At 38.4% G+C, this 20,096-nt stretch overlaps 1 protein-coding gene across 3 annotated transcripts in view; it reads left to right on the top strand.

The window, feature by feature from the left end:
- Inae (inactivation no afterpotential E) overlaps positions 1 to 20,096 on the top strand; it is a 127,800-nt gene that overhangs the window by 95,075 nt on the left and 12,629 nt on the right. For 2 of the 3 annotated variants that reach the window (XM_078194863.1, XM_078194864.1), the window contains 10 exons: positions 2,170 to 2,271; positions 3,328 to 3,514; positions 5,226 to 5,310; positions 5,383 to 5,711; positions 7,709 to 7,904; positions 8,890 to 9,078; positions 11,471 to 11,761; positions 14,009 to 14,238; positions 14,420 to 14,443; positions 17,666 to 17,798. In XM_078194863.1, coding sequence (XP_078050989.1) covers positions 2,170 to 2,271; positions 3,328 to 3,514; positions 5,226 to 5,310; positions 5,383 to 5,711; positions 7,709 to 7,904; positions 8,890 to 9,078; positions 11,471 to 11,761; positions 14,009 to 14,238; positions 14,420 to 14,443; positions 17,666 to 17,798 — 1,766 coding nt within the window. The remainder of the gene's footprint in view (positions 1 to 2,169; positions 2,272 to 3,327; positions 3,515 to 5,225; positions 5,311 to 5,382; positions 5,712 to 7,708; positions 7,905 to 8,889; positions 9,079 to 11,470; positions 11,762 to 14,008; positions 14,239 to 14,419; positions 14,444 to 17,665; positions 17,799 to 20,096) is intronic. The other variant, XM_078194865.1, reaches the window with a different exon arrangement.

The raw sequence follows: 20,096 nt of genomic DNA, 5'->3' as shown, positions 1-20,096 counted from the left end.
TATACTTGTTGTTTATTAACTAAGAGGTGGAGGATCGCAGAAAAAGAATTACTACACACGTGGATATACATATTACCAGATAAACGATTGAACGCGTGTTTACTGTCCGACATAGAAGATCGCACATAGAAGAACGAGTCGCGGTAGGCTCGCTCGGGAGACGGTCAACCCTCGCCTTTGTCTTCCATAAAGCCTCGTATCGCAACGAAAACAACGGGTACCCTTAAGGTACGATCCCGTTTCCAACAATACTTGAATTTTGTGGTCAAATTGGTGCACTACTTTACTTGAACTTTGTGATAAAACAGTAGTACTTTTGTACATCAACTCTTACACCAATGTACTTGTACTCACGTATTTGATTATTGTGACCAAATACTAGTATTTGTTGTTAGTCACAACTTTGGTATAATACTCCAATTTTATGATCAAATAATCGTACATTTATCCCTGAACTTTTCCATAAAATAATTCTACTTTCGTACTTAATCTCTCTCACTGAACAGGTACAGTTAACCTAACCCAACAGAAATCTGAACGTTTTACTCTCGCCACAGAATCGATAGACGTCCCTTTAAAACTGGTATTAACGCGTTTACCTCGCCTTATCTGGCAGCAAGATCTTCAAATTGAAATGCTCTTCTATCCCCGCGACGGCAAAAAGGAAGCACCTCGGAGTGATTTCAATTCGGCAACGGCAAGTCTATTCTTGGCAAGCTTTCCTTTCTCGCGCGGTCTATGAAGGCAGGCCGGTGAAGTAATAATGTTTATCCGTTCACACGAACACACACACACACACGGTGCACACCTCTTTCGACGATTTCTTTTTTCCCCGTGCACCGGCCGGTGTGTTAGTTCAGCGCGCATCGAGTACCAGGAAAAACCGTGCGAGAACTGTTGAGCCCTGTCGATGTACTTGCCGCTGCCAGCCACTTCCGTTCGTATTTATTTCCTTTTACCAAAGACGAATCGTAGACGATTGTTTTCGCCCGCCGGCCGCTTCTCCGCGGTTTAAATTTCGGTGTTTGATAGAAGGGTTTATCAAACATTTGGGAAGTGGTTCCGGAGAGAGTAATACGTTTTGGAATTGGGGCTTCGGGTCGTTGATTCATTTTATGTAAGCAGGGTGTGGCAGGAGATAATTTGTGTGATTAATTGTAGTTCAATTTTGTGATCACATAGTAGTACTTTTGTAATGCAATTTTGCTGTCAATCAGTGATGTTTTAATAGTTGATCTTTGTGATAAAATTGTAGTGCTTTAGTACTAGAACTTTGTGACAAAATGGTAGTACTTTTGTATAATAAATTTCTGATCGAATAGTGGTATTTTTGTACCCGAAGTTTGTGGTGAACTACATGTACTAATGTACTTTGTTTTTGTAATGAAGTAGTAGTACTTTTAAATGTTTAATTTGTGAGCAAATAGTAGTATTTTGGTATTTGAGTCCTTGTGATAAAATAGTAGCACTTTTGTACTCGAAATTTGTGGTAAAATGGGTGCATTAGTAGGATGCAAGTAGTAGTACTTTTGATCATAAACTTTGTGATCAAATAATAGTAGTAGTAATTTTATACTTGAATTTTGTAATCAAGTAGTAGTAATTTTGTACTCGAATTTTGTGAACATTATATACAGGATGTTTCTAAAATTATACACCACTCTGACCATCACAGAAAAATTAATCAAACACTTATTATAAATTTTGTCTACTTACTATTATGGCTTTCGGTTGAATAAATAAATATAGCCAATAAAAAATATCATAATCGACAAATATTATATACAGGGTGTTTCTAAAATTATCCATCATTCTCAAATGTTATCCATCTATCACTACAATTCATGAATGAATAAATAAATGTGTGCACAACGAATAACGTAATCGATAAGTACTATTTAAATATGCAGTAATATATAAATATACAGGGTGTTCGTGAAATCGTGAATCAATCATTCTACCGAAGAATTTAATAAAATCTCTTCTAAATTTTGTAAAATTAAAACTTTATTTTCATGAAAGATTCTAACTAATTATTAACTAGAAAGACTCTTTGGTTGTTCTTCGTCCGACACGAATTCACGGGCAGCCCCGTATGCAAAGACGTCTCGAAACTTGAAATTGTGCACGTTTCCGGTCTGTACGGTTTCCCGTGAAACTTTATTTCAGTTCTGATGCTGGTGGAGACGGGATGGCTGTGCGCAGGTGTGACGTGGTTAACACACTATTACCAGACCTGTCCGGTCGACCAAGTCAGAGAAGTAATGTTAGGTAAGTGGAACTTTTCGCGAGCACTCGCGAAAACCCGTTCAACCCGTTCAACCCGCGTTTTTCCTTCTCGCGCCCCGGCATTAAACGGAAACGATTCCCCCGCCGGCGAGAAATTCTTTACGACTCGAATTTATGCTACGCCGAAACTTTCTCTCGCTTCGTATCTAATTGCACCTGCAAATCGCGCTTTCTTAATATCGGTCCCGGCGAACTACGTTCGTTCAATGGAACTTCCGTTTGGCTGATTATTACGGTTTCTGAGAAATCCTAATGCAGTTTCGGTTAATGTGGAAAGAGTTTTAATTGTGACGTCGTTTCTTATTGTTATGGGTGTTTGGAGTTTTATGAATGTACTCTAGATTTTAATTAAAATGTTACTGAGAAGCAGAGGTGTATAGATATTGCTTGAATTAATTGAAAGTATGTTTAGTTTTGTAGTTCAATTTTTGTGGTTAAATGTGGGTTTTTTTGCTTCAACTTTTGTGATAAAATATCAGTAGCTTTCTGCTTCAATTTTTGTGATAAAATATATATATTTTGATGCTTCAATTTTTGTGATAAAGTAAATACACTTTTCTGCTATCATTTTTGTGGTAAAATATTTGTATATTTGTAATTGAACTTTGTGATAAAATATATGTATTTTGCTATTTCAATTTTTGTGATAATATCTGTGTAGATTTATACTTAAACTTTGTAATATAATATTTCATCACAAAATTCATTAGAGTAAAATACAGTGTAGACAGTGCCCAACCATAACAATCTAAAAATGAATATCATTTTTCTATAACTAAAATATCCACTATATCTCCACTTAAATATCTTTAAGAACAAATATGCACTCGCCATAAAATATTCGCCAGGACTAAAACTACCCCGAAATTAATTCTATTATTAATTCTCCCATTAAATTTAAAAAACAATGGCACAAGCGATAAAATACAGTATGCAACAATAAAGTGTATTTGATCATTCTACCAATCTGGCAAATTAAAACAAAGAATCAGTGCCTTGGAATTGGAACGATTCTGGAATAAACTTTACGCATAACAGGTTTAGTAGTATCGAATTGGTGCGTGCTGGCGTTCGTGATGGTGACCGTATGGTGCACGTACGACGCCGCTGGTAGATCCTGGGTGAAAATGAAGAAGTATCAGCGCAGCATGAGGGAGGCCGAATCAAGGTGCGCGAAATTGCATTACAACCGTAGCGGCAGCAGAAAGAGAAACTGGCGACAAAGGTAACTGCAGAGATATTCCACTTATCCTCGTGCTGTGTCTGACTTGTAGTTGTCCTATTCCACTTACACTTTCGCTCTACGATCACAAAATGTTACCACATTTAAGCAACTCTTCCCTGTGCACTATAACAATTCCAATTTAACAATAACCTGGGCATAATATTAAATATTATTTTGTTTCTCAAACCGTCAATTTTTAAGCGAAATAAACATTGTCTTCTTTAATTAAAAAATAAAAAAAATAAATAAGAGTTGAATAACAATATATAGTTGAATAACAATATAACTATTCTCCCTTTTCTTTTTTCTTAAATAAATTAGGAAGTTAATATATTTTTATTTATTAATTTTTAAATAATATATTTTTATTTATTAATTTAAAAATAATAATATATTTTTATTTACTAATTTTAAAATAATATTATTTTGTATTTAAAAGACTTTATTAATTTTAGAATTGATTGTTAAATGTTTTAGAAAACAGTTATTAATTTTTAAACATTTTTCTAGATATTCCTTCGTGATTTTTCATCTATTTTGTATGTATTGTCTTTTCATTTTAATTGTTTCATAGTGTCTGGAAATTATTAAACTGTATTTACTGGTTTGCGTTCCGTGTTACATTTTTTGTTACAGAACATTTTTGCCGAGCTTCGCCGATATTCTTTTCACGGACGATTATTGTTAATATCGACGCGATTCTGATTAAATTTCTTGTCCGCGTGACTGTAATAGATAGAATATCTACGGGTAGACGATGCAATCGATATCAATATCGCGGCCGTAGAATGCGACAGTAACGAATGATCGCGGAAATACCACGCTGAACTCCCTGCCCGTTTTCATTAACAGCTGCGGCATCTTCTAATTAAACTGAACTTTTCGGACTTCGCCGCTGAAAATTGATCGATTTCGTTCAGATACTATAGCTATCACCTACGTAAAAATTTCTATTATAAATCAATTGGAAAAAATCAAATTAGAATCGACTAGTACTCTTATTATTATTATAAATTAATAGTTAATATAAAATGCCATCTTGCTTAAGTCTATGACATTTATAACAGTAATAATAATAGCTTTAGGCTTTTAGTCTGTTTTAGGTTTTTAATTTACAATTAAATCGATCAATTTTTTAAACAATTTTTTTGTAATTTTTCTAACTGCATGAAAAGATCCCGGAGATAATTTAAAATAACTTTCTCCTTTGCAAAAATTTTCTCCAATGCTCCGTTCACGAGTTATAAGCGAAAAACGAGGCCCAATGAGAGAGCGAGTATTACCGACGCTCCGCCTCGCGGCCAGTGCCGCGCCACGCTCGTGGTCACGCGGTAACTACTCAATGACGGCTGGGCGGGGCGTCAGCCGCGCTAGCTCTCTAACTCTACTTACTTTTTCGTTGATAACTCCTAAACTAAGCGTCGCAGAAAAATTTCGCAAAGGAGAAAGTTGCTTGAAATCGTCTCAGGAACATTTCTAGCCACTCTGAAACACTACTTCTTGACTCCCCTGTATAATATCTCGAAAAATTAGTATCGCATGACGTATGTACCTGTAGTAAGACATTATATCCTCGAGAATGGAGTAAAGAGAGATCCAAAAAAAACGTCCTTTGAAACCAACTCTCCTAAATTTACCCCCGAAAACTGCACGCGGACGTCTGCAGTCCGGCTGCAGGCAGCTCGAAACAATCGCAGTTTACCCGTTGCAGGAAGGTGATCCGCGCGTACCAGGACAGCTGGGACAACAGGTGCAGAGTGTTGTTCTGCTGCATGGGTAATTCTGACAGGAGTCGGGTAAGCGCGACGTCGCAATTTTCGTTTGAAATCGAGACGATAAAGAAATCGTTGTATCTCTCTTGTTTACAGAACTCGTTCGCGGACATCGCCAGGCTGCTCAGCGACTTCTTCCGCGACCTGGACGTGGTGCCATCGGACGTCGTGGCCGGTCTCGTATTGCTCAGGAAATTCCAGAAGATCGAACGGGAGCTGATCGTACGACAACGAAAGAACGACACGTACGAGTTTCTGTCCGGCGTGCCGGTCACGCCGCGCACCAAGTTCCTGTCCTTGACCGAGGACGGCGATCTCGGCCACTTCCAATCCGCCATTCACTACATGCACTTCGCCCTCGCCGCTTATGGCTGGCCCATGTTCCTCGTTAATCAGTCCTCCGGCCTCTGCCAGTTGTGCGCAAGGTAATCGTTCACCCCAGAGCGCAGGTGTGTCGTCGTCGTCGATGATTTCGTCGTGTTCCCTTGTCTATCCGGCGCCGAGTGCCCGGCGTTGCGATGCAACATGCAAATTCTTTGACGACGCTCGTAATTTTGCTGATTAAAGCGAACCAGGGATTTGCCAGACAATCTCGCGAGGCTACGTAAATAATTTTGGGAAATTTTTTGGACGGCTATTTTGTTCTGTAATTAATGCTTTTTGTAGCAGAAAAAATTTTTGGCCAGGATTGTACATTGAAATGAAATGTAAATTTAAAATAGGGGTAATAATGTCGCATGAATAATTTATATTGGTTTTTTGTTGCTTTTGAATGCTTTTTGGTTATGATTATAAATTTATATAAATTTAAATTAAGTATATATTTTTAAGATAGGCTGACAAAATTGCATAAATAATTTTAAGAATTTTCAGTCAGCTACTTCGATCTGAAATTAATACATTTTAGTGTAAACAACCTTCTTGGTCAAAATTTCACATTTGCACAGTTTAGAATAAAACATAAATTAACGATACAGCCTAATAACAATCTATATAATTTATCAATTATCTATATAATTTAACAAACAACTATTGCAACCCCAAATAAATTTTTACTGTTACCATTTTTATATTCTGTTATCCTAGCTTATTTGTTTATTAGTTTATTAATTTGTTAACTTAATAATTTATTAGATTACAATTTCTCTTTTCCTATTTTCCATTCAAGTTCTAGTTTGAATAATAACAATAAAAAAAAGAGAGAAAATATTCAGTAAAATTAACGACGAAAATTAACAACGAAAATTAACGATACAAATTGTATAAAAAGCATAGGAGACAAAATATTTCGCGGAGTAATTTTCACAGGGAACATATTGAAAAACATTCGAATTATCAGTCGGAATATTGAAAAATATTCGAGGCAATGAATTCTCGGCAGAATTATTCCCGAAATAAATAAATAATTTTTAGCCCGGAATATTTCCGAATCGACGATGATTTTCTCGTTTGGCGCGTCGTTTAATATTATTCGAGATGGAAAAGCCGCGTTGTTATTGTTGTTTCTCCGAAAATCCCATGCAAAATTAATAATATCGAGGAACGGTGGAACGGTTTAAACCGATGAAAAATTGTGCCGCAGCGGTGGCCGCCGCCGCTACTGCAGCAAGTAGAAACAGCTAGTCACGGCCGGACACATTAGTCAGACGAAATTCAGATGCACGCGTGCCCGATAAATTCTCCTGTTCGATTTCGCTCGGGTTTAAGTAGCACTCCATGTGACACTAGTTTATGCCACGATGTTCCCATTTTTCTGCGTTATTATCGTCACGAATCTACCATTGTATTTCGACAAAGACGTTCCCTTCTTTCCGACATTTCGTACTACAATAAAAATCGTATTAGAATAGAATAAAAATAAAAATTGAACTGAAATTAAAATCAAATTTAAATCAAATTAAAATGAAAATAAAGTTAAAATAAAAGAAAGTAAAAATAGCATTAAAATTAAATAAAAATAAAATTGAAATAAAATTAGAATAGAATTAAAATGAAATTAAGAATTAAAATTGATCAGATTCGCTCCAATAAAATTTTAATAAAAATAAACTAATTTTCAGTCAAATTAAACTCTATTAATTTATTAAATTCTCTAAATTTATTAAATATCCTCCGCTTAGATTAAAATTGAATTAAATCCTCTGCTTCTGCATTAAAAAATTCCTAGAGCCTAAATGATCAAAAATAAATAATATAATATTTTCAACTAAACAATGACGTACAAAGTATTATATAGGAGTGACTAAAGATTTGTTCTCTTGTTGGACGGCATTTCTTCACATAGTCCGTGCGTTGAACCCGTGATTCGAAGTCGGATGTTCGAGATGCTCGAAATGATTGGCGCGAGGGTGGATGAATTTCTCGGAGGGGGGAACGCGAAGGATTGTCCGTGTGATAACAGCGCCGGAATCTTGTCCCGCAGATTACGATGCGGCTGTTTCCCGTGCGGCCGCCATCAGGACGACGCGACCGTCGTCGAGGACAATTGTTGCCAGTGCAATTACGCCGCGCTCAGAAAGATGGTGGACGTCGCCGAGGTGGAGGTCATTTACGCGACGTTTCACGTCGACGTAGGCGAGACGCCGTTCTTCGTCGCGCTCGATTACACCAGGAAAAAGGTTTGTTCCTCGAGACCGATTCGTATGCGATGGAGTCTCGCGATGCCGGAAGTCGCGATCACGTGCTCGAAGCGATATCGATAAATCGATTCGAAAGGACAGGAAGGGTTGACGCTGGCTCCTCGAATCCACGTCTGTTTCGCATGATTTTGTAGAGCCCCTTTGAGTTTGAAGAGTAGATGCCTTTGCCTTTAATTTAAGCTGAGTAGTATTGAAGTAGGGTTATTGGAACCTAATTTAATATTGTCCTGAAATTTCATTCCCAACAAATACGTTTACACTTTCAGCAAGGTGTCGAGATTTCTGAATTTTTAAAAATGAATTCATGATTATTTTGTAATCCAATTTAGCATATTTTAAAGTAGACACTTTCACCTTTAATTTAAGCTAAGTAACATTAAAAAAAGTTCCACTAGAACCTAATTTAAAATTGTTTTGAATTTTCATCCCCTACTGCTAGGTTTACACTTTTGGTAAGTTGTCGAGATTTTTGAATTTCTCAAAATAAATTCGCGATTCTTTTTTAATCCTATATAACATATCTTAAAGTAGACCCTATAATGTTTAATTTAAGCTAAATAACATTAAGAAATATTAACAGAAACATGACTTAAATCAGACTTGAATCCTCCCTATAGAATCAATGCATTTTCCACCATGTCATCGGTCGAGATTTATCAATTTTTCATATAATTCCCTCCATTAGTTTTTAACCCAATTTACGCCATTTTAAAGCGGACACTTTCAGCGTTAATTCAAGCTAAATCGCATCAAAAAATCTGTACTGTACGATTTTTGCCGAATTTTATATTCTGAGAGTTCCTTGCACAGGCATCGCTGACAGTAATTCCGCAAGGATATCTAACGATCTCACGTTGGATCATTAGTAACGTCCACGTTAATAACGTTCTATCATCGCCGGTGCCTCGACCAGAATGTTTAATTACCGATCTCATGTTCTCCGGCCTCTTTCTCCTGTTTTCAGGTTGTCGTCAGCATACGAGGCACCCTCAGCATGAAGGACGTGCTAACCGATCTGAACGCGGAGGGTGAAGTATTACCATTGTCACCGCCTAGGGAGGACTGGCTCGGTCACAAGGGGATGGTCCAGGCCGCCGAATACATCCGTAAAAAGCTGCTCGAGGAAGGCATTATATCGCGCGCCCTGACCAAGGTACCGTTCCCACTTTCAGCCGCTTTAAATGCAAATCGTGCCGGCCCCGTCGCGTCCACTCACGCTAAACGGTGTAATTACTCAGGGCGAACCTGCCGATAGCCTGTTACCCCAAGAAATTTCGGATCCCTAAAACCAAGAAAATCGGTGACCTTAAATCGTAGGAAATTCGATCCAAAATTCAAGAATTCAACAATTCGAGTGTTGAAGAATTCAAGTATTCAAGAGTTCAAGAATTCAAGAATTCTAAAATTCTAAAATTCTAAAATTCCAGAGTTTTAAAATTCTAAAATACTACAATTAAAAATACTATGCGGTACTCTATACAATATATAATAATACACAATACTGTATGTAATATAATAATAGTGCAATATATTATCATAATCAGCAATAAATAGAATATACAGGGTGGGTCATTTTAAACAGGTCACCTGAATATCTCGCTTATTTTGAAGATAGGAGAAAATGCATTAGACCAAATTTACTTGGTATCGGGGGGCTCATCATCTGGTAATACCAATTTTTCTGTAGGTGGAGGCGTCAAGGACATATGAAGGTCAATTCTGTTTTTTAAAATGGAACAGTAAGTGTCTTTATTTATATTCTGATAGAGTGTTTCAAGACGAATACAATGACCTATTATGAAGGTCATTCAAGGTCACCCAAAGTCAACTGTCAGAGAAAACTGATTATCTCAAAGCACACTTCGAATACCGGGATACTCTGATACTGCTACTGCAAGTGTTCAAAATGGCGACCTTGAATATGGATACATAGTCTAAATCGTTGCAATACTGATGACACTGCCTGGAAAATTTCATTTGTATCTATTACAGAGCAAGCTCTTCTTATATGATCTTGCATGTCAAGTTTGGTAGTTGGTTTTTCACGATACACTTCTGCCTTTAATTTTCCCCACAAATAAAAATCTAGGTGTCAGGTCTGGAGATCTTGCTGGCCATTTGTTATTTTCCGATCGTCCTATCCAGCAACCTCTAAATTTTCTATTTAGAAATTCAGAATGAGCAGGACATCCGTCTTGTTGGAACCACATGGATTGTCGTATGTCCAGTGAAGTGTCTTCTAACAATTCTGGCAAAACGTCTTCTAACAGTTTGAGGTACTTACTACTATTTAGCGTGCCATCAATAAAATATGGACCAATTATTTTATTATGAAGAAGGCCGCACCAAACGTTTACAGACGTTTTGTTCGTCTCCTCACAGTTCAATTACCAATGTTTAAGGATATAAATAAGCATACAATGAGATTGTGAAAGTTTGTTTACCTTTTGTGAGCCGTGTCACGTGATACACACATGTGATACACACACGTGATACGCACACGTGACACGCACACGTGATACACAAATATTCGAAAAGTACTCTGAAACAATTTATTTTCTATTGCAGTTGACTTTAGGTGACCTTGAATGACTTTCATAATAGGTCATTGTATTCGTCTTGAAACACTCTATCAGAATATAAATAAAGATACTTACTGTTCCATTTAAAAAAACAGAATTGACCTTCATATGTCCTTGACGCCTCCACCTACGGAAAAATTGGTATTACCAGATGATGAGCCCCCCGGTACCAAGTAAACTTGGTCTAATGCATTTTCTCCTATCTTCAAAAACAAGCGAGATATTCAGGTGACCTGTTTAAAATGCCCCACCCTGTATAATAATATAAGATATTGTATACTATTAATAATAATACAGTACATTATAATGCAGTGTACTGTATACAATATGTATATTATACAGTGTAATATAATACAGTGTACTGTATACAATATATTATACAGTATATTATAATACAGTGTATTGTATAGAATATATTGTACATTGTAATATAATACAGAGTAGTGTATATAATATGTATATTATACAGTATAATATAATACAGTGTACTGTATACAATATATTATAACACAGTGTACTGTATACAATATATTATACAGTATAATATAATACAGTGTACTATATACAATATATTATACAGTATATTATAACACAGTGTACTGTATACAATATATTATACAGTATATTATAATACAGTGTTTTGTATAGAATATATTGTACAATGTAATATAATACAGAGTAGCGTATAGAATATATTATACACTATATTATAATACATTCGGTAATGTATACAATACAAAATAATATATAGTACTATATACAAAATATATACTAATATATTATACAATACTATACACAATATCTAGTCAGTTCAAAATACAAAATGCGCTATACCCAGCACATGATATGCACTCAATAAAACATATCATATACACATCCATTCCTCACAGATTATAAAATATACAATATATCATCTACAGTAAACACCGTGTACAATATACCATACACACAATTCTGTTGCAGGATCCCTCGAGGGGAACCGATCAATTCGGTCTGGCATTGGTCGGCCATTCGTTGGGTGCCGGCACGGCTGCTATCCTAGCGATACTCCTCAAACAGGACTATCCGGATCTGGTCTGCTTCTCGTTCGCTCCTCCGGGCGGTCTGTTGAGCATGCCCGCCCAGCAATACACGCAAGAATTTATTACGTCCGTGGTGGTTGGTAAGGACGTCGTCCCGAGGATAGGGCTCCGGCAAATGGAGAGTTTGAGGGCCGATCTTATCAATGCCATAAAAAGGAGCGTCGACCCCAAGGTACGTGGCATGTTCCTTGATACCCGGGGAAAACTGGAACACGACGGAAACAGGGTTTACTGCCGACGAAATTATCGGCTGGTATCTCGCATCTATCAATTTTTTATTAAAATATACGCGAGTGTATTGACAAACTATATACAGAAGAAGCATCGATAGCTTCTAAGTAAATTTAATTCGTTTTAATTTCAATATATGGGGTTTTCCATAAATTTAAAAAAAATTCAGGAATAAGTAAGAGGTGGTTGAGGTCATTTGGAGCAACTTTTTCCTTTACAAAAATCTTCTACGAGGCACCGTTTGTGAGTTATTAACGAAAAACAGTGGCCTGGGAGACGAGGTCCACTGGCACAAGGCAGCCGAGCGGTGACGCCCAGCGCCGCTTGTTGGCTCCGCCGCCTAGCGCTAGCGGAGCGCGCCTATCATTGGTCAGTCTTTTTCGTTAATAACTCGGTAATTCTACCTTGTAGAATTTTATTGTAAAGGAAAAAGTTGCTCCAAATGGTCTCAGGAATCTTTCTATGAAATTTGGAAGATTTTTGTTATATACTATATTATTTGTTGTATACTATATTAAGTGGTTTTTAACGGACGATTTTTTTTTAAATTTTGACTCGTAGATAGTATATTAATTTAATGAACCATTTGACCGGCAGCGCCACATTTGTAGCCACGCGATAATTGTTACACAGAGACGCAAACACAGTCGCAGCGTTAATTAGTTTCGTTGGAAAGACGCAAAGTTTAATTACTTCCCCGGTCACATATGTAAAGTTTAATTGCTTCGCGACCGCTCCCACGCTTTTTCAACGGGTATATTCGAAATGATCGAGCACACGCAGGATCGCGCGCCTCGGCGTTTTGCTCACGGCGCTGTTCGAGGCTGTTCGAGTCTCGGGGAACTTTCGAAAATAATGGGAATCGGTTCGTTCCGTCGAAACTTGTCGGATAACGTTTACTCGGCTACGTTTTCGGGAAATATTATGTTCGCGGGATGGATCTCTCGGCAGCCGAAAGACAAACAGAACCTAACCTAAAGATCTAGTCAAGAGCTTGGTAATGGAGGGAGTCGTGTTATCCAGACTTAACCTAGACGTAACATGAGTAACAATAAATAAGAGATTTTAAAGCGAAAATAGATTGCTCGTAGAATTTTGGTTAATTAAAATTTAAATAAACTAATACCTTAGGACAAAATTGATTAATTTTATAAAATCCTCGCGAAACATAACCTCTACATAATCTTGTCATAACTCATAACTTTGACGTATCACAGAGCTGTAAAAATAGGATTTGCCTCCCCAAAACTATAAATCTATGGAAGTTTATTTAAAAATCAATGCTCGACGGGATTTACGCAACATAACCTTAACATAGCTCATAACCTCAACGTATCTTATAGCTTTGACATATCCCATATCTGTAAAAATAAAATTAGCCTTGCCAAAAGTGCATAGCTCTGCAAGTTTAATTAAAAATCCGTGCTGAACTGGTTCTGCTCAACATAACCTGACATAACCTGGCATACCCTCGACATATCTTATAGCTCTGACATATCTCATAGCTATAAAAATAAAATCATCTTCCCCAAAAGTACACATCTCCACAATTTTAATTAAAAACCCATGCTCAGCGGTTTTTGCTTAACATAACCTCAACAGGGCATATCAGCTCAACATATCTCATAACCTCGAGAAGTCTCATAGCTATAAAAATAGCATTAGCCTCCCCAAAACTATACATCTCCACGAATTTAATTAAGAATCCATTCTCGCCGGGATTTATACAACATAACCTTAACATAGCACATAACCTCGACATATCTCATAGCTATAAAAATAGAATAATCTTCCCGAAAAGTACACATCTCCACAATTTTAATTAAAAACCTATTCTCAGTAGATCTTCCTCAACATAACCTTAAAATATCACACAACCTCAACAAATCACCCATCCCCAATAAGTCACATGTCTATAAAAATATCACCATCCTCCCCAAACCTATACCTCCCCGCAACTTTAATTAAAAACCCATACCAAACAAAACATTACAAAACCATTATACACCAAAAGGGTTGTAGGAGGATGTTCGAACCGGTTAGCGATGAAATTTTCGGGGGGGGGGGGGGGAAGCTATGGGGCCGCATATAGCATCAATGCCGCAGAAATTGGGGGGAAAGGGGAGAGAGAGAGAGAGAGAGAGCAGCCAGTGATAAACCGGCGTATCAATCGCGGCATTCGTTACAGTGGAAAACGATAGCGTGCTCGGTGATGTGTTGCGGTTGCGGTTCGACCCCCACCTCGGCCGCAAATTTAGAGGCGGGCGGTTGCATCAGCGAGTACCAGAGGGACAAGGACCTGGCCCGCTCGGAGACCGTTGTGCCGAGCGACTCGAGCATCGCGTTGACGTTGCACAGGCCCCTGTACCCGCCCGGTCGGATCATACACGTCGTGCGACACCATCCGAACAAGGGAGAGTAAGTTGAAACGATTCGTCCCGCTTTCTCTCCGAGAAGGGTAGAGGGGGGAGGAGGAGGAGGAGCCTCGCCCCTCCCGGAGTCTCGAGACCGTGGTCTAGGACAGAGAAAAAAAAATAACCCGAATCTTCCCCGCTTCCGGGCTGGCGTCATTTTAATCGACCGTCTTTTCCGTTTCTAGGCAGAAGTATGAGAGCCGCTGGAGGTACGTTTATCGAATAGTTTGCGTTTTCAGGGCTGCATCTGGGTAATTGCATCTTGAGGATCCGCCCGCATGCTCTACTACCTTGGACTTTGTACTTCTACACTTGTTTCCCCTTTAAAGCGTCTCCGACTCACCGTATCGCGCGGACTTGGTTAGACTTCGGTTCGTCGCCAAAAGTAATCCGTTCTACTACCCGCCTAATTGCTGTTAGGTCGTTCTTGGAATTTTCAACGACGGGGAAAGACCATGTCGCTTGTGACTGAGATTGCGCCTTTCGCTCGACGTAACAGCCTTTGAGAGCGTCCTTTTGTTGATTAAGCAGCTGAGAAACGTAGCTATAAATTTTCTGGTTTTTTTATATTGTTCTAATTAGAGAATTTCAAAATTAATGTTGAGAATTGTAAGAGAAGATTCTGTGGGTGATTTTAAGCAACTTTTTCCTTTGCGAAAATGTTCTACGAGGCTCCGTTGACGAGATATGAACGATAAACGCGGACCAATAGCATGGCTCGCTGGTCGGGCGGCAACGCCTTGTCGTCTATGATTCGTCCGCGTTTTTCGTTAATAACTCGTTAACGAAACATCGTAGAAAATTTTTTAAAAGGAAAAAGTTGTTTAAAATCACCTAAAGAATCTTCTCTTATTGTTTGCAACATCAATTTTGCTATAACAATAATTACCGCGTCACTGGTACAGAAATTAAGCCTTCGCTCGACGTACAAAGTGATTAGAGTACCAGCCTTTGAAAGCGACGACTTTCTTTTGTTGATTAATGAGATATAGTTATAAATTTTCTGTTTTTTATATTGGCCTAATTAGAGTATTACAAGATTAGTGTTGAAACTTGGAAGAGGAGATTGCTGAGATAATTTAGAACAACTTTCTCCTTTACGAAAATGTTCTCCATCGCTCCGTTTACAAGATATTGACGTAAAACGCGGACCAATCGGAGAGCAATCGCCCCGTCCAATACTGTGACGCTGCAGTCGTGCGGCAACGCCCCAACGTCTATGATTCGTCCGCGTTTTTCATTAATAACTCGTAAACGAAACATCGTAGAAAATTTTCGCAAAGGAGAAAGTTTCTTAAAATCACCCAAAGAATCTTCTCTCAAATTTTCAACCCTAATTTCCTTATAACTATATATAACTCTTATATACTTCATAACTTCTTATACTCTACATTACTTAAGGTCACTTTGGCGACGAATCGAACGTGCATGATCGACTCTAGAGAAGACTATACTCTGTAGAATTTGGTGTTTGGATGCACGGAGTAAGGTTTCGTAGAACGAATTACCAATGTACCGGGGGTTGACTGTGTTTAATTTACAGGTGATGATGATGCATAGTATGCAGGATTCCGGCACGCTGATCTTTCTTTAATTATTTACAGAGAAGACTGTCGAAATAAGTAACCGCGAATACCTAGTTGTCTGTAGATCAACTAGAAAAGCTAGAAACACGTTCTAGAGATACACCGGCGCTGTGCTATTTCCGCTTTGCATCGCTCGAACACGCGTCGGCCGCTGAAACCTGCTCGATCATTGTTACACCACTGTCTTTCGGCGTTAACCCTTTCGGTACGAGCGCCTGATATAACCGACGCTCTTGCGACAATCGGTATAAATAACAAAATATTATATAAATAGCAAAATTTTATACAAATAACTCTTAATATTTTATATAAACATCTTTAAATATCTTTTAACTTACAATCAAACTTTTGTTAAAAAATCTTGCTTTACCAAACACAGTTTTTATTTAACGCTCAATAAATATCTTCTTATAAGAGAGTGTCACGGCTCGTACCGAAAGGGTTAATCGTCTCGGTTTTGAATCGTCGCTCGAGGATCCGTCGATTTTCTAACTAAATAACAGGCGGTTACGCGCGGGTCTCGTCGACGATCAAGCATGTTTGAGCGGTCGAGTAGTCGTGGCAATCTCCGGGTGCATACCATAGAAAATCGAGTTTCCCAACTTCCGGTTCCCGCAGAATGCCCTCCGACTGCATGCTCCCAGCGTAGCGAGGTTTCTATATATAGTGTGTTGCTCTTAGAAGACGACCACACCACCGTCGCAGACAGCAGTGAGCTCAACGTGTGTACCATGTCCCTTGAATCTCATTGACAGCTATCAGGCACGCGTTATCGTTCTCGGCGCTCTGTTTCATTTGCAACTTTCTGCGTTTGCTATAGTGAGCCCATTTCCACGGTTCCATGGCGCCGAGCAAACCCTCGAGTTAACCTCGTAACAACCTCGCGCCGGTTTTGTTAGTTTTCCACTCGTCGGCTGCGATCTTGAAAGGAGAAGTTGAAGACTAGGTTATATATATGATGAACTGGATTATAGATGTAGTGGATTATATATAATTATACTGGATGGTATATGTAGTGGATTATATATATATTGGATTGTACATATACTGGATTATACATATACTGGATTAAACATATACTGGATTATACATATACTGGATTGTATATATACTGGATTATACATGTACTGGCTTATACATGTACTGGATTATACATATACTGGATTATATGTATACTGGATTATACATATATTGTGCTAGAATATATATGTACTGGATTATACATATACTGGATTATAGGTCACAGTCAATAGCTTATTGGTCGAACGGAGACTCAAGAAAGTTTTTATTGATATAAGTTGCTGTAATAAATTCTAAAGAGGCCTGCTAGGCTTTTGTTCTTCTATTTTCAGTCTGGAGAATAGGGTCAAGGGTCAGATATACCTAAGATAATTCATCGTTTTATTGAACACATTTGAATTGGCAAATATTTTATTGACGAATTATAAAAAATTCTGAATTAACTTATTAGCCTTTTTTTAAATAGTTAAATGTCGATTGTCTACTTAATTAACATCTTAGTGACTGGATTATCTAACTATCTTATAAAATCGATCAAATATATATATATACAATGTTGCAAAAATTCTACAGAATTATACACCAAAAAGTCGCGAATATAGTACACGATTCAGTAACATATCTCCACAAAATTGCAAATAATACTTCGCTATACAATCTTACCTCCTTAAAATATCGCAAAAGCCATAGATTTTCCACTGATAATATCTTAGACATCATTTCCACCCCTATTTAACCACTGCTGTCTGCGACGCTCATACATACCACGTGACGTATCAAAGCATCCACTCGACGTCCCCGACTGACGCCCTTCTCGGATTGCAGACAGGTGTTGAAGAAACACGAGCCGGTGTACCAAGCTCTGTGGGCCGGTCCGTGCGACTTCGACGAGGTGCTGATCAGCCCGGTGATGATACAGGACCACATGCCGGACAACATGCTGAAGGCGTTGAACAAGGTAAGCCAGGCCGACCTGATCCACGGCCAGTTAAAATGGTCGCAGACGCCGGTCAGCCGGATGTCCTCGGTAAGGCCCGGTAATTACGAGCTGCTCGAGGAGACGGCCGACGACCCGGACCTACGAAGGGACGCACGGAAGCAGCCCGAGAACCGGGCGGTGGGTAACGGGCACGCGAACGGTACCGAGCGTGGTAGTACGCAAGTTCAAATCGCCACGATCAATGTCACGGAAACGAACGGCGAGACCATTGTCGTCGACGTCGAGGTACACGAGCGGACGCGATCTCGAGCCTGTTGACGCACCGTTCATGGCCGCATTGTCGACGCGACGCCCCTTTATTCGGCTCTTTTTCGCGACGATAGACTGCGGATGTTCAGGTGCACAATATGGCGACGACGAACTCGGTAACCGAGACAATCGCAATCAGGAGCCACGTGACTTCATTGTCAAGGTCAGTCAACTGAGACACTTTCATTTCGAGTCCTGGATTCAGTTTAGGGTAGACCCTTTTCATAAGGCAGACCTTACCTTTTCATAAGACCTTATCTTTTCTTAAGACCTTACCTTTTCTTAAGATAGACCTTACCTTTTTGTTAAGGTAGACTCTTTTCAAAAGGTAGACAGGTGTATGTATTTTCAATAAGTCTACGCCATTGTCTCGAACATTATTTTTACGATTCCTTCTAATATTATTAGAATATTATTTGAAATTATTTTTTATATTGCTGTGAATTTTCTACAATTTTTTGAATACCATATTTCTTTGTAAATCTCGTTTTGTACAATTTTTCAGGTAATTTTAATAATTTCAATAATTTTAACAATGTTATATAATAATAAATTTAATAACTTTATATAATAATAATTCTAATAACTTTATATAATAATAATTTTAATAATTATTTTACTTCACAAGAAAGTACACGGTTTTACGAAGAATGTACTATAGGATTTGAATACTCTTTTATTTTGCAGGTTTCTGTTTTACTAGATCATCTTTTAATGATTTAATTATTACTAGATAATAGTTTCTGTAATAGACGAAGGTCAAGAATTATATAAGAAAGCAGTTCGAAATATCTAAAAAGAAATCAGTGCACTGACGACGCGTTTAAAAATAATTGAAATCATTATTTGTCACTAATAATTTCTGTGAGATCATTGACATCCGCAGTCTATCTTTCAACCGTGTTTCAAGATCCGATTTCTACCGATTCGCTGCGTCCAGTTTTTGTACAGGATCGTAACAGTAGTCGTGCTAGCTGTAGTCTGTAGTCTCCGTTAAATAATATAAAAAATATGCAAAATTCATTCTTGATTTGTAATTAATGCATTCCTGAGATCATTTGAAACAACTTTCTCCTTTACAAAAATTTCCTCCAAGGCGTCGTTAGCGAGATATTCGCGAAAAACACTGACCAATGAGCGTCGCTCCTGACCGCCTCGCGTAGCCGAGGGAACGCGTAGTCGACGCCCAGTTGCGCCAAACGCGCCTCTCATTGGTCAACGCTTTTCTTAAATATCTCCTTAACTACGTCTCGTAGAGGATTTCTGCAAAGGAAAAAGTTGCTTCAAATGACCTGAAGAATCTCTTATTCAATTTTGAGTGATTTTTGATATTCTATAGTGTGTCACGTTTGAATGATCGTTGGCGTTACTTTGATTTTAGTTTAGCTTGAACACGGATCACGATAGAACGTCGAACACTCACGCATCGCAGCGTTTACACGCCGAGCTCTGTCAGAGCGGTCTTGTTCCATTATGTATTATTTATTTGCTCGGATCTAGGTCGAGCGATCGACACGCATGCTCATCGACACTGCATGAGTTTTGACCGCAACGTGTTGCAGATAGAACAAGCTCCTCCACGTAATTCGATATAGTGCTCTCCTGTGTTCTTCGTTACATTAATTGATCATTTTGTTTCTGATCCTCTTGAAGGAGCATCTCTCTCTCTCTCTCGCCCTCGCTCTCTCCCCCTCTCTCTCTCTCTCTCTCTCTCTCTCTCTCTCTCTCTCTCACACACACGCACACACACACACACGCACGCACACGCGCGCGCGCGCGCACACACGCACACACACACACACACGCACACAATTCTATCTTCTCTATTTTCTCTTCTATCTTCTCTTTTCTATATTCTTTTATTTTCATACGAAATTGACTGCACCCAAAACGACTGAAGCAATCCGCGCCTCTCTATACAATAAATCGTCGTTTTGATTGCACCGTTGCTACACCGATTTCTGTATAATTTTCCATGTACGCTATACTGCGATCAATATACTTTCT

The sequence above is a fragment of the Augochlora pura genome, chromosome 11 (genome assembly GCF_028453695.1).
Source record: "Augochlora pura isolate Apur16 chromosome 11, APUR_v2.2.1, whole genome shotgun sequence".
Lineage (NCBI taxonomy): Eukaryota > Metazoa > Arthropoda > Insecta > Hymenoptera > Halictidae > Augochlora > Augochlora pura.
Note: the sequence above shows the minus strand (reverse complement) of the source record. Positions and strands in the feature narration are given on the sequence as shown.